Here is a 14,188-nt window from a genome sequence, read left to right on the forward strand (position 1 = left end):
ACCCACTGAGTGGGAGAAACTATTCACCCAATACCCATCAGATAAGGGGCTAATCTCCAAAATATACAAGGCACTGACAGAACTTTACAAGAAAAAAACATCTAACCCCATCAAAAAATGGGGAGAAGAAATGAACAGACACTTTGACAAAGAAGAAATACGCATGGCCAAAAGACACATGAAAAAATGTTCCACATCACTAATCATCAGGGAGATGAAATCAAAACAACGATGAGATACCACCTCACACCCCAGAGAATGGCACACATCACAAAGAATGAGAATAAACAGTGTTGGCGGGGATGTGGAGAGAAAGGAACTCTTATCCACTGCTGGTGGGAATGCTGTCTAGTTCAACCTTTATGGAAAGCGATATGGAGATTCCTCCAAAAACTGGAAATCGAGCTCCCATACGATCCAGCTATACCACTCCTAGGAATATACCCTAGGAACACCAAAATACAATACAAAACCCCTTCCTTACACCTATATTCATTGCAGCTCTATTTACCATAGCAAGACTCTGGAAACAACCAAGATGCCCTTCAACAGACGAATGGCTAAAGAAACTGTGGTACATATACACAATGGAATATTATGCAGCTGTCAGGAGAGATGAAGTCATGAAATTTTCCTATACATGGATGTACATGGAATCTATTATGCTGAGTGAAATAAGTCAGAGAGAGAGAGAAAAACGCAGAATGGTCTCACTCATCTATGGGTTTTAAGAAAAATGAAAGACACCCTTGTAATAATAATTTTCAGACACAAAAGAGAAAAGAGCTGGAAGTTCCAGCTCACCTCAGGAAGCTCACCACAAAGAGTGATGAGTTTAGTTAGAGAAATAACTACATTTTGAACTGTCCTAATATTGAGAATGTATGAGGGAAATGTAGAGCCTGTTTAGGGTACAGGCGGGGGTTGGGTGGGGAGGAGGGAGATTTGGGACTTGGGTGATGGGAATGTTGCACTGGTGATGGGTGGTGTTCCTTTTATGACTGAAACCCAAACACAATCATGTATGTAATCAAGGTGTTTAAATAAAAAAAAATTAAAAAAAAAAAAAGAAAGAAAATATCTATGCTACAGAGATTGGAAGGGGAGAGGGCATTTGGGAGGGTGAGGAGGAACCTGGGGACATTGGTGGTGGGAAATATGTACTGGTAAAGATTATTGTACATTGTATGACTAACTCAATCATGAATAACTTTATCTGTGAGTATTATGAACAATCTTGTAATCACAGTGTTTAAATAAAACTTAAAAGCAAAAAATAAAAATATAAAAAATGGTGGTGTAGGGGCCAGAGAGATAGCATGGAGGTATGGCATTTGCCTTGCCTGCAGAAGGATGGTGATTCAAATCCCGGCATCCCATAGGGTCCTCCAAGCCTGCCAGGAGCGATTTCTGAGCGCAGAGCCAGGAGTAAACCCTGAGTGCTGCTGGGTGTGACCCAAAAACCAAAAAAAAAAAAAATGGTGGTATATAAACAATGGAATATCATGCAGCAATAAAAATAAAACCATGCCATTTGCTACAAATTACTGGTAGATGAAACAGGAAGATAGTATGGTAAGTCAGAGGAAGAAGGAGTTATACCAAATAATCTCACACGTGTGGATGATGATTAAAACTAGAGTGCTAAACACTTAGGAACTGAAGGTGATATTCTTTTTATTCATAATTTTAAATTTAAATAATAGAACTTAAATAAAATGATTTCACATGAGTAGTGGGGTAGAGGACAAAGATATTATAGGGTTTTAGGTACATGCTTGCCATGTAGCTCAATTCCCAGCCTCACAGGGACCCTCAAGCATTGATAGGTGTGACCTTGGTAGTAACCTGCTAATCTAGTCAGCATCATATGGCCGAAGTAACACCTCATCCATAGATCATTACATTGAACTGCAGGACCACTGACTGAAAATTTCCAGAAGTTCTTGAGTCTTCTATGCACTACATGATATCCCCTCCGACCAAAAAAGAAGTGGGTAAAAGAGGTAAGAGTCACAGCACACATTCCACTAAGCATCTATAACCATTTTTTCTCTTTTTTAGTTCATAGGTCTTAAAATGCTGCATTCACATTCTCTAGTAATATCAACCCAACTTACCAGTGCCAAAGCTCTCTTCTCCACACAGAGAGCATCGTCCTGAGTCCATTAAATTTGAGAAGAATCTCCATCCAGCTGGGGTTTCATATACAGGGACTTTCATGGATTTGGCCACTCTGAAAAGTAAAATTTGAGGAAACTGTCAATTTATAGTTGATGTCTTTGCTTTCTCAGCACAGAGAAAATAATTAAACTTTACTATAAATTCCATAATTAGACTTTAGAACATCCAGAACATTTGACAATTTCCAATATTATTCAAAGCATAGGTTTAAAAAATCATAACTAGTACAGAGAAATAGTACAATAGTTAGGGTGCATGCCTTATTCACAACTGATCGGGTATCTCCTATGGTCTCTCTAACCTTGAGGAGAGCCAGAAGTAAGCCCAGAGCACTTCTAGGTGGCCTGACACCAAAACATTATCACAAATAATCTATACCAATTGCTCTCAAGCTTGCTTTTTCAGTAATGTAAAAAATAGGTTAAAGTATAGAAAATTTTTTATATATTTACATTATAAATTTTATATTCACATTTTCTATCTATAAATTTTATGTATGCTTATATTAAGTATACTTGGAGAATATAAGAATCTAAATTAATATGGCTGCTTAATATGAACACTTTGGAATATTGTTTGACCAGTGTCTTAAACATAAATGTCACATATTCTATGAATCAATAATTCAACTCTTAGAAATTATTAATGACAAGTCAGTTAATATAGTGGCAAACTGCTAAATTTTACCATGCACATGAATACACACAAACTTTAGGATGTTTATAATTGAAATACTCATTCTTCCAACTGGTAGGAATATTAATCTTCAACAACTCAATAGATATAGCTCTCATTGTCTGCCAAAGAAAAGTTATTCAAAATCATACTATCTTCCCCATGTCTATTCACATCTATGAAAGATGAATATAGATAAACGTTCTTTGTTTCTATTTGGCTAATTCTCTAGGATCATTTAACTCTAGTGCCACACCCCACCACACATTTTTCCCCACTCCCATCCCCCACCTCACCACACACACAGTAGGTGTGGAATAGGCCTTTGTTGTGGCTGCATTGTAATTCAATTTCTCTAGCACAATTCTCACTCATAACTCAATAGCATAGACACTGGAAGAAAAGTGTCAATTTACAGCAAAAAGGAATAAATTTTTTCAAGATTTAATAGACTTAAGGGCAAAGCTAAGTTTAGATACAAATTTGCTTAATATTTTCGCTAGTCCACTCCGCTACACAGTGCTGTCTCTTGATCTCTCTAAACATTTTGGTCATTAAAGAGGTCTCAAAACAAACTGGGAAGTAAGCTGATGCTACATATAGATAATAGTAGGAAGAATTTCATCTTATTCTCATGCAAATAACTAAAAGAAAACTTTGGCTGGCTATCAGAAAAGTTTGCATCTTTGAATGTTCTAAGAGCAGAAAGCGGTCCTGAAGAGGAGCCAGTAAGAGTGTTGTGGGGAAGAAAAGGAAAAACAATGTGCACAGAACAAAGTCACAGTATAATGACTTTTCTTTGGTTTGGTCTGTGGTCTTTTAGAGGAAAAACTATCCAGAAAATTCTGATGTAGAAACATGAACAACCCCCATTTCATAACCTGTATATCATTAATGGATTTAAAATATTGAAAACTAAAAAATTATCAAAAACTTTATTATCTTTCAACATTGTTCTGAAAAGGGGCACCTTTTAGATGGGCTGGTTCTACATCAGGATTTCAGCTTTTTTTTTTATTCAGTGAACTAAGGAAGATGTACAAACATGTTCACATTCTAATTGGAATCATGACCAAGTTCCCCTCCAAATCACAGAGCAAAGTTAAATTTTGAGAACCATTAATTTTATGGGCAGAAGCTCAAGGAAGAAGAAATAAATGACACAGAAGCTTTCCTGGTATAGTAGATGGGAAAACCTAGATCAAAAATAATTTAGCAAGTCCGAATAGTTATGATTATCAAGTAGAATGCACAAGGGGCAAAGGTGAGGGTAAGAGAGAGGGTGAGAGGGTGTGTATTATTATCAAGCTAAAGCACTCTTGGTTCAAAGTCAAATGGGCAGATCTGAGAGGAAGGGAAAGGATTTCCCCAGCTCCCACCCTTTCCAATTAATCACTGCCAAGAAGTCATCAAGCTGAAAACAGGTTAGATTTTAAAGTACCAGATACTGTGTGTATGACAATGAGCCATAATGGCAGAAATGCAAGCTAAGATAACACTAGGGTAATTAAGTTTTGGTATCCTGAGCATGAGCTGATTATATTTTAGGGTCAGAAAGGAATTTCTTACTCCTCCAACTCCTGAACTTGGGATCCAGCCCAAACATATCAGTCAGTTGATAACTTTAGCTAGAATGGTTTTTGGTAGAAAGCCCTGGACTTCTCTGAGATTTGTTGGTACAAAGTCTCAAAATCAAACTGCTCATTCTGAGGACCTGCACCCTCTCTTTGATTGCTGCTTCCATGCACTGGAGATAAACATAAGAACTCATTTTCTAGAAAAGACCAGACTATGAAGGAAAAAATTTTAATCTATTCTACTAGTTTCCTGAAAGTGAAAATGGGCCCTGATAGCAAAAGTGTTTCTTTTGTTTTGTTTTGTTTTGTTTTTTGTTTTTTTGCTTTTTTAATTCTGGATTATTTAGGGGCTGGAATGAAAGTATGGCAAGTAGGGAACTTGTAAGTTGGGTCAATCTCTGGCATCTCAAACACCACCAAGAATGAGTGCAGAGCCAAGAATAAGCTCTGAGTACTGTTAGGTGTGACCTAAAAACAAAAACAAAGCCATAAAATTGTGGATTCTTATATATAACCTCCTCCAAGTGGATTTTAAAAATGTCTAAAAATGTAGTATTTGGTTGCATACAGCTGCAATGTATCTTTTCATCTGCTTCTCCCTTACTGTTCTCTACATGTTCCTAACAAACTAGATTATCACTCTTAGTTTCCAAATAGGCATTTGTAGTTTGGCTCTTATTGCCTAGCTTAGTATTTTCCTCCATGATTTTCATTTCACCTGAATCGATCCTCTTTCTATATCTCTGTTAAAATCTCTGTTAAAAAATACTTCAATATGCTTCAAGACACCTTTAAAAAATAATTTCTTTATTTAAGCACTGTGATTACAAAATGTTAGTAGTTAGGTTTCAGTCATAGAATGTATACCACCCTACACCTACAACAGTGCAACTTTCCCACCACCAATGTCTCCCATTTCCCTCCCCACCTCTACCCCTACCTATCTCTGGGACAGGCATTCTGCGTGCCTCTCTCTCTCTCTCTCTCTCTCTCTCTCTCTCTCTCTCTCTCTCTCTCTCTCTCTCTCTCTCTCTCTCCCTCTCTCTCTCTCCCTCTCTCTCTCTCCCTCTCTCTCTCTCCCTCTCTCTCTCTCACTATCATGATAGTTCTCAATGCTAGCTGTTATGAAATCTGTAGCAGTTATCAATAGGTGATCAATAACTCTGTCTCTTCTTCAGGACACATAACTCAACCACAGTACGTAACTCCTTTCCATTTATCTATGACCACACTTCAGAATTTACATGAATGAAATCTGAGTGTAAATGATGTTTGCCTTTTCCAGACCTTGACCATAACACTTCTCATCCTCCATGTTCTTTTTTCCTCTATGATTTTGATATGGACAAGCCCAGAAATCAGTGGAGGACTGAAGTGATAGTACAAATGGAAGGGCATTTGCTTTGCATGTGCCAGCCTGGGTTTGGATCCCTGGCATCACATATGGTTGCCTGAGACCACAAGGAGTATTTTCTGAGTACTGCCAGGTATGACCAAAAACCAAAACATAAAAGAAGGAAGAAAGGAAGGAAGAGAGGGAGGGAGGAAAAAGGAAGGAAGGGAGGGGGAGGGAGGAGAAGAAAGGAAAGGAGGAAAGAGGAGGGGAGGAAAAGAGAAATGGTGGGGGAGAAAGAACAAAGGAAACAAAGAAATAAAATGACGTTTTGAAGGTGGAAGACACAAAGATAATATGGTCCAGATCTCTGAATCCTTTGGAGCTGAGACTATTAGAACACCTGCCTTTAAGTTTTGATGATTGAGAAATTTTCTTTACTGTGTTCAAGACATTATACATTTCGTAGCAAGGACTCTGTTATTATAATAAATTTTATTCTTTCCCCCATTGTAACAATTAATGCAAAACATCTCTTCTTCCTGACACAGATTTCCATTTTTTGGCATGTATATTTATGGTCACATTGTCGTTGTATACATTTTCCCTCTATACACAGATACCGTCACACCAATGTGTTAGAAAGTCCTTAAAGGCTTATCTTTACAGCACATTAATGCCTAGGATAATGTAGTGCCTTGTCAAACTTGCACTCAGTAAACACCATCTGATTTCAGCTGACTAATATCCATTAAGGAGTATTGTTGGATAGCAGGGGATGAGATAATTTTATTTTATGATCTCTTCTTATACATCCTAACATATAAATAAATATTTCTGCATGATTTATTGAATTTAGTCATTAGGACCTAAGGGAATTTCTCCAAATTTTAATCAGTGGAATTACCAGGATAGGACAAGGCATTTCTTGAAAATAAAAGTCCTTTCAGAATTTGGTCAGTAACTCAATGAACATCAAGGTTTGATGTCCATTGTTTTTAATTTTCCATTCTGCTGATTCCTAGATATCATATGGTCAAATAGGATGACAATTACAAAAGGAAACTAAAAGTGCCCTAAAGGTTTACTACAAGTAGAGGGGCTGGCAAATCTATGCTTAGCCTCCCAAATCAAGCATAGAGTATTCCTATCTAATAGGCTTTCAAATATCTGTTGTAATAATTACACAACACTATCACTGTGTAAAGGAAGATAATAGTCTACTGGAATATCAATGGTTATTGCTGATCCTATTTTTTCAATCATCTTTTTTTTCTCTTGCAAAGAATAATAACATAAGAAACTTTGATTATATCAAATGGAAGAAACACACCCAGATACTCTTGGAATACTAATCAAGAAGTGACAAGAGCTTTTATGTATATTGTCTCCTTTTATATATATATTGACTCTTACTAAAAATCTGGGTCTATAAGGGTAGGACTATTTGCCTGCATTGTTCACTGATATCTTGTGACTCTTAACAAATATTTAACAATATTTGATCCTCCAGATATATTTAGTGAATACTTAAAGAAATAGTTTATATATTTCAAGTATTTTTAATTTTGTTTTATTAAGTTATTTTAATAGGGAAAAAGTGACAATAGTTAGAAAAGTAGGTCCCTCTTTGCTTTATCTTTAAATGTACATTTCCCTGAGAGCTTAGAAGGACTCAAAGTGTTTCTGCATGCTCAACTCACTGACATTTTGAGAGATGGTAAACTGGATAGACCAGAAAAAAATTTTATATTATACAGATCCACAAAGGCCTATATGCATTTTACATTTTAAAAAAACCTCTTCTAAATACATTTTAAAGCAATCTTTAAAAGTGAGGGTAATGGGGCAGGAGAGATAGCACAGTAGGCACACCTGCCTTGCACATGGCTACCCTGGGTTCAAACCTCAACATCCATATGGTCACCTTCAAGAATTTTCTTGAAAGATTTCTGAGTGCAAAGCCAGGAGTAACCCCTGAATATTGCTGGGTGTGATCCCATAACAAAAACAATAAATAGATATAAAATAAAGAGGGTGAAGTTGTAAAGAGACAGTTTACAAAAATGATATATGGAAGACTTGATAGGCATATAAACAGTCTACATCATTAGGCATCAGGGAGCAATAAATTAAGGTAGTAATACGTAGGTCCTGAGAGATAATATGGGGTTAATTTATTTGAATTGTATGTGTCTGGCACTAAATCAATCCCTGACACCCCACAAGACCTTGAGCACCACCTATGTGTCTCTTGAGGCATCAGAGTACTGTCAGAATGGCTAGGGAACACTATAGGGGAGGGACAGCAGCACTTTCTCAGATCCTAGCATTGAACTGCCCTTCCTGAATTGCCAGATCTGTTCCCTAGGCCTCCTAAGCTCTACTTGTTTGAGCTGGTGCCCCTTGTAATGGCAGCAGCAGCAGTGACTAAGCTCCACCCTGCTTCTGGTCATTAGCTGAGGGGGAGTTCTTCGGTCCTGGATGCACTGGAGGAGTGAAGTTGACCCTTTCTGGCCTACAGGGTCAGCACAGCTGGTCTTGAGAAAAAGTGTACAGTAAAGAGGGGGTGCAGACATGTGAGCTTCTTCTCTGCTGGTCCTTCCCTCAGTAAACATGGGAGGGCTTATCTCCCAGGGAGCTGGAGATAAGAAGACTTTTTTTTTTTTTTTTTTTTTTTTGGTTTTTGGGCCACACCCGTTTGACGCTCAGGGGTTACTCCTGGCTATGTGCTCAGAAATCGCCCCTGGCTTGGGGGTACCATATGGGATGCCGGGGGATCGAACCGCGGCCTGTCCTACGCTAGCGCTTGCAAGGCAGACACCTTACCTCTAGCGCCACCTTCCCGGCCCCAAGAAGACATTTTTCACCATTCTTATTCGCTGAAATACTGAAATGAGAACTAAGGAAATCAGTACTTCTACTATGGGGATCTGCATGTGACCATGCAGAACCCCAGGCTCTAAAATGAGTATCTGGTGAGATTCAGATCTGGAAGCAAACGTTGATGCAGCAAATAATCCACATAATGAAAAGGGATAAGAACAGGTTCAGGAATCCAGCACTCAAGCAAGGAATATAACCACACAAGCTTTCTGCTTCTAAGAAGCTTCAGCAGCTTAGTGGAGGAAACCCGAAGAATGAGCTGATGTTTTTTGAAACTAAATGCTCACTTCGTGCTGCAAGTTTCTTATGTTTACAAAGAGCACTTTATGGCACTGACATTTTATTTAGTCCATGTTGGCAAACACTGATTAAATGAGCTCAGAGGATCATATGGAAGTTGTGCCTGGCCATGATCTGGTTGCCATCAGCAAAAATCCTAGTGTCCAGGTAAGTCAATTCTCTTCCCCTGATAAGTTGAGCCAGAGATTCACCTCTGGGCAGTTGGGGTAGAAAAAAGAAAGGAGAAGCGGCTGTTTCCAATCAGGGTGACCCCTAGAGGGCCAGCTTCAGCTGAGACAGACTCTGTGAGGGCCTGGTTGTCTCTAGGGAACAGTAGGACTAAAATAGGTTGGCAAGAATACTGTGAATACTATGTTCCTGAAGTTAATGGAGAAACAGTTTCTTTGGGGACATAAAAGTCACTCAACTGCCAATTTCCCCTGTCACAGAGACTGAAATACAAAAATGAACATGGAACTGTTGTGGGTTTTTTTTTTTCATATGGTGGTTATGGCTGAATTAAAGAGGGAACTTGGGAGACACTTGAACACAAAGAAGAAAGGGTTAAGTCAAGATAAGAGGACATGATTGTTCCTGAGAATTGAGAAGTGAAAATGGCTGCTTCTAGTGGAAGAACAATGAAAACTCTTCCAGTCAAGCTCCCATATCCTCCATGAAGAAGTAGTAGAGGTGAATGGAGCAGAAGCACCAGATTCTACCTGTGTTCTCTTAAAACCTCAATCATTGCCAACTCTGAAAAAGCATAACAAGGAAGATGGCTTTCAATGAAAAAGACTACTTCTGGTCATTAACTGAAACACTTTCGATACAAAGATTTAAATCTGAAGTGTGCCTCAGATGAAGATCGGTCACAGGGAATAAGAGAGATTGTTAAGAGAGAGGTCATCTGGACTCAGTAACTGTATAGCAATCTCACTACACATAAGCATCTTAGAAGCTGATGATTTTCAGTTCCTGTAGCACTTTCCTAGTATAGTATGAAGTAGCTGACTCCACCTATACCAGTCACCCAGATGAACAATGCCTGGGAACGGCATTGTCCCAAAGTTCTTCACAGTCTTTATATTATATATACATATACATATGTACATATATGCATATGTATATATACATATATGTATATACATACAAATATTAATATATAAATATACATATACATTTATACATATATGTATATAAATATAAAAATATACATATTTGGGTTTGGCGCCATGTCCCGTGGAACTCAGGGGTTACTCCTGGCTCTGGGCTGAGAAATCACACCTGGTAGACTCTGAGGGACCAAATGGGATGCCAGGATTGATCCTAGTTTGGCTGGGTGCAAGGCAAATGCCCTACCCATTGTGCTATTGCTCTGGCTCCACTTCACAGTCTTTAAACTGCTGAAGTCATAGCTTTGAGTACTACCATTTTTTCTTTTATTTTGTTTATTTTAGGGACACTTTCAGTTACACTCGGGAGTTTCTACTGGTTCTGACTCAGGAATTACTCCTGGCAGTGCTTTGAAACCCTATGGGATGCCAGGAATCAAACCTGTGTCAACAGAATACAAGGCAAGTGTCCTACACACTGTACTATCTCTCTAGTCACACTACATTTTTCACCCAACTCTATTTGGAGGACTTACTCCATGAGTGAGCATATAGAAGAGGGAAGGGCTCACACTACCTCATACCAAACACATTAAAATGCATCCACATCTCACCTAAAAATTGACTTTTTCCTTCAAAGCAATCTCGAAAGGATGTTTATAATTCTGATTGTGAAACAATGAGACTATAAGTCATTCTATTAATTAACATTTGGCAAAAATTTATCATCAAACATGCATGCTCAGGAATCCTTTTCAAAAATGAGAAAATATAGACTACAAATAAATTTATGATATCACAGTGATTTATTGGATAAAAAATTGAACTATTAAATAACAATATGCTGCACTTTAGAAACACTAAACTGGCAGATTTCTCTATATATGATCACATAGTACTAAAATTCTATATCCTGTTTATATTCCTCTATCCTCTGGCTTATTTCAATAAGCATAATATACTTTAAGTTTAGGTGTGTTGTTGCAAACAACAGGATTTCATTTTTCTTTTGTAGGGAAGAGACTAAGCAGATTAACTAAATCAAATGTAAACAAACTCTTTGGCTCTTAGTAGTTACCAGAAGGAAAAGGGTGGGGATAAATTTTGAGGAAAGGAGTAAATGTTTCATAAAGGATAATTGTGCAGTGAGCTCTCTCCAAACAAGTGAAAGCAGAGATTAACACATGGGAATATATTAAGCTGAGAAGCTTCTGTACCTCAAAGGAAACAGTGCCCAGGATACAAGAGCCACCCACTGAGTGGGATAAACAATTCACCCAATACCCATCAGATAAGGGGCTAATATCCAAAATATATAAGGCACTGACAGAACTTTACAAGAAAAAAACATCAAATCCCATCAAAAAATGGAGAGAGGAAATGGACAGATAATTTGACAAAAAAGAAATATAAATGGCCAAAAGACACATGAAAAAATGCTCTACATCACTAATCATCAGGGAGCTGCATATCAAAAGAAATATGTGGTACCATCTAACACCACAGAGATTGGCACACATTACAGAGAATGAGAACAAGCAGTTCTCATCTGGTGGGGGTGTGGAGAGAAAGGAACTCTTATCCACTGCTGGTGGGAATGCCATCTAGTCCAACCTTTATGGAAAGCGATATGGAGATTCCTCCAAAAACTGGAAATTGAGCTCCCAAACGATCTAGCTGTACCACTCCTAGGGTTATACCCTAGGAACACAAAAATACAATACAAAAATCCCTTCCTTACATCTACATTCATTGCAGCACTATTTACAATAGCCAGACTCTAGAAACAACCAAGATGTCCTTCGACAGATGAATGGCTAAAGAAACTGTGGTACATATACACAATGAAATATTATGCAGCCGTCAGGAGAAATGAAGTCATGTAATTTTCCTATACATGGATGTACATGGAATCTATTACGCTGAGAGAAATAAGTCAGAGGGAGAGAGTAGATGCAGAATAATCTCACTTATCTATGGGTTTTAAGAAAAATGAAAGACATTCTTGCAATGATTTTCAGAGACAGAAGAGGAGGGCAGGAAGTTCCAGCTCACTAATGAAGCTCATCACAAAGAGTGATGAGTACAGCTAGAGAAATAACTACGTTGAGAACTATCCTAACAATGTGAATGAATGAGGGAAGTAGAAAGCCTGTCTAGAGTACAGCAGGGGTGGGATGGGGAGGAGGGAGACTTGGGACATTGGTGATGGAAATGTTGCACTGTGAAGGGGCTGTTCTTTACATGACTAAAACCCAACCACAATCATGTTTGTAATCAAGGTGTTTAAATAAAGATATTAATTCTAAAAAAATTGTGCAGTGAACTTAATATATGTTAAACAGATGTTGATTTTCAGTGATATTCATTTGAAATGTTATAAAACAATGGTATCTTCCATTCAAATGAGTGTATATAAACCAGGGAGAAAGCACAGGTTTAAGGGATTTGCCTTGCAGACAGACAACCTAAGTTCTATGCCTGGCATTGCATGTGATTTCCAAGCATCACTAGGAGAGACCCTTGAGCATAGAACCATTAATCAATTCTGAGCACGAATGGATATAAATCCAAACCCAAAATAGTAGATAAATAAAAAATATAAAATAATGTCTAGAAATAACAAGCATTAAAGCACTTGTAGACTTGTAAGGTACACCTTTCCTCAACTTCCTGTTTCCCTAACCTCTTCTTTTGAAATATTAATTCCACCTGAATGATCAGACCCACCACTCCTGGGATGAGGCAGGCTGTTTATAATAAAGAATAAAAGAGTCTGCCTTGGGGAGGTGAGAAAGAAGCAGAAAGAGGCAGAGAGAAGACGCAGCAAAAAGCATAGTGGAGAAACAGCAGAGAGCTTGTGAGAGAAAGACATGAATTAGGCAGAGAGACTCATGGCAGAGAAAGGCCATGGAATAAAAGTGAGCTGACTCCGATAAAACTTTAACTGACTACTTGTGAGCTATTTTTCCACTACTACCTTTCATCAGACCTGTTGGCCTAAGGCAGGGGTGGCGAACAAGTTTGATACAAAGAGCCAAAATTTTAAACTGTGAGAGTCAGAGAGCCACACTATACAGTGACCTGCCAAAACAAACACTCCCACAAAAGCATCTAATTTTAACAATAATATATTAAACACATATTGCATTTTGCCATTTTGAGTGAGGGTCAAAATCCTGCAGTGATGGTGAGGGTGTGCTGCGTCCTCCACACTAAGAACTAACGTTAGGCAAGATGTGACACAACATGTGACACACGGTCCCCCACCCGCTGGCCCCTTGTTGTTGATGGGAGACAGGACTACATGCTCGGAGATCTCTCCTCAGAGGTACCTCCTCAGAAGCAGCACAACAAAATCCAAACTTGGCAAAGAGCCATAGTATACAAGATAATGATAAGAGGCAAAGAGCCACATTCATTTTGGCCGGGAGCTGCAAGCGGCTTGAGAGCCATGAGTTTTGGCCAGGGGTTAGAAACACAGTGCCTGGGGCAGCCTCACCCAACACATGAACTTTATATTTTAAGTTTTAGTTCTACATAGACTGATCACCACAAAGTCCTTTTTTTTTTTTTTAAGAAAAACTACTCTACTTAATTGTTTTAAGAGAAAGTAAAATTATATAATGAAACATATCACTCCAAAGAAATGTAAGTGTGCTGTTAATTATGTTGTTCATTTTGAGCCTACTAATTGCTTTCAGGTCTCCAGTCTTTAATCTAAAAATATCAAGCACTCTGGGCAAGTTGTAAAGAGTGTCAATAAGTGATAATATGATCCTGATGTATGTAGTCATGTGTCAATGTATGTTATATTCAGCATATGCATGTGTCTCTGTGTTGGGATCAAAGGCAGCTAAGGTAACTCTGTCAGAGCTTTAATTTATTGTATAATAAATTTTCAAAAAGAATGGTTTATCTCTTATAAGCCCATTACTTTTAGTAGAACTATATATCTTTTCTAAAGGACTTACAATTTTAATTCTGAACATTTCATATTGGAATTCTCTTCACTAGCTCTCCTTTTCTCTGCCAACATTAAATGCAGCTGACTAAGCCCATTTGTAGAATCAGAAACATGCATTCCCAGAACATTAACCTGGATCTAGGGTATTGACTGAGTTCTCTAAAAATATCAAAGC

The 14,188-nt window shown here is 38.1% G+C and overlaps 1 protein-coding gene across 1 annotated transcript in view; it reads right to left on the bottom strand.

Moving 5' to 3' along the window:
- PGM5 (phosphoglucomutase 5) overlaps positions 1-14,188 on the bottom strand; it is a 223,434-nt gene that overhangs the window by 108,944 nt on the left and 100,302 nt on the right. Inside the window, exon 7 of the mRNA XM_049770951.1 lies at positions 2,121-2,236. Within this exon, the coding sequence (XP_049626908.1) occupies positions 2,121-2,236 (116 nt within the window). The remainder of the gene's footprint in view (positions 1-2,120; positions 2,237-14,188) is intronic.

This window comes from Suncus etruscus, chromosome 3 (genome assembly GCF_024139225.1).
Source record: "Suncus etruscus isolate mSunEtr1 chromosome 3, mSunEtr1.pri.cur, whole genome shotgun sequence".
Lineage (NCBI taxonomy): Eukaryota > Metazoa > Chordata > Mammalia > Eulipotyphla > Soricidae > Suncus > Suncus etruscus.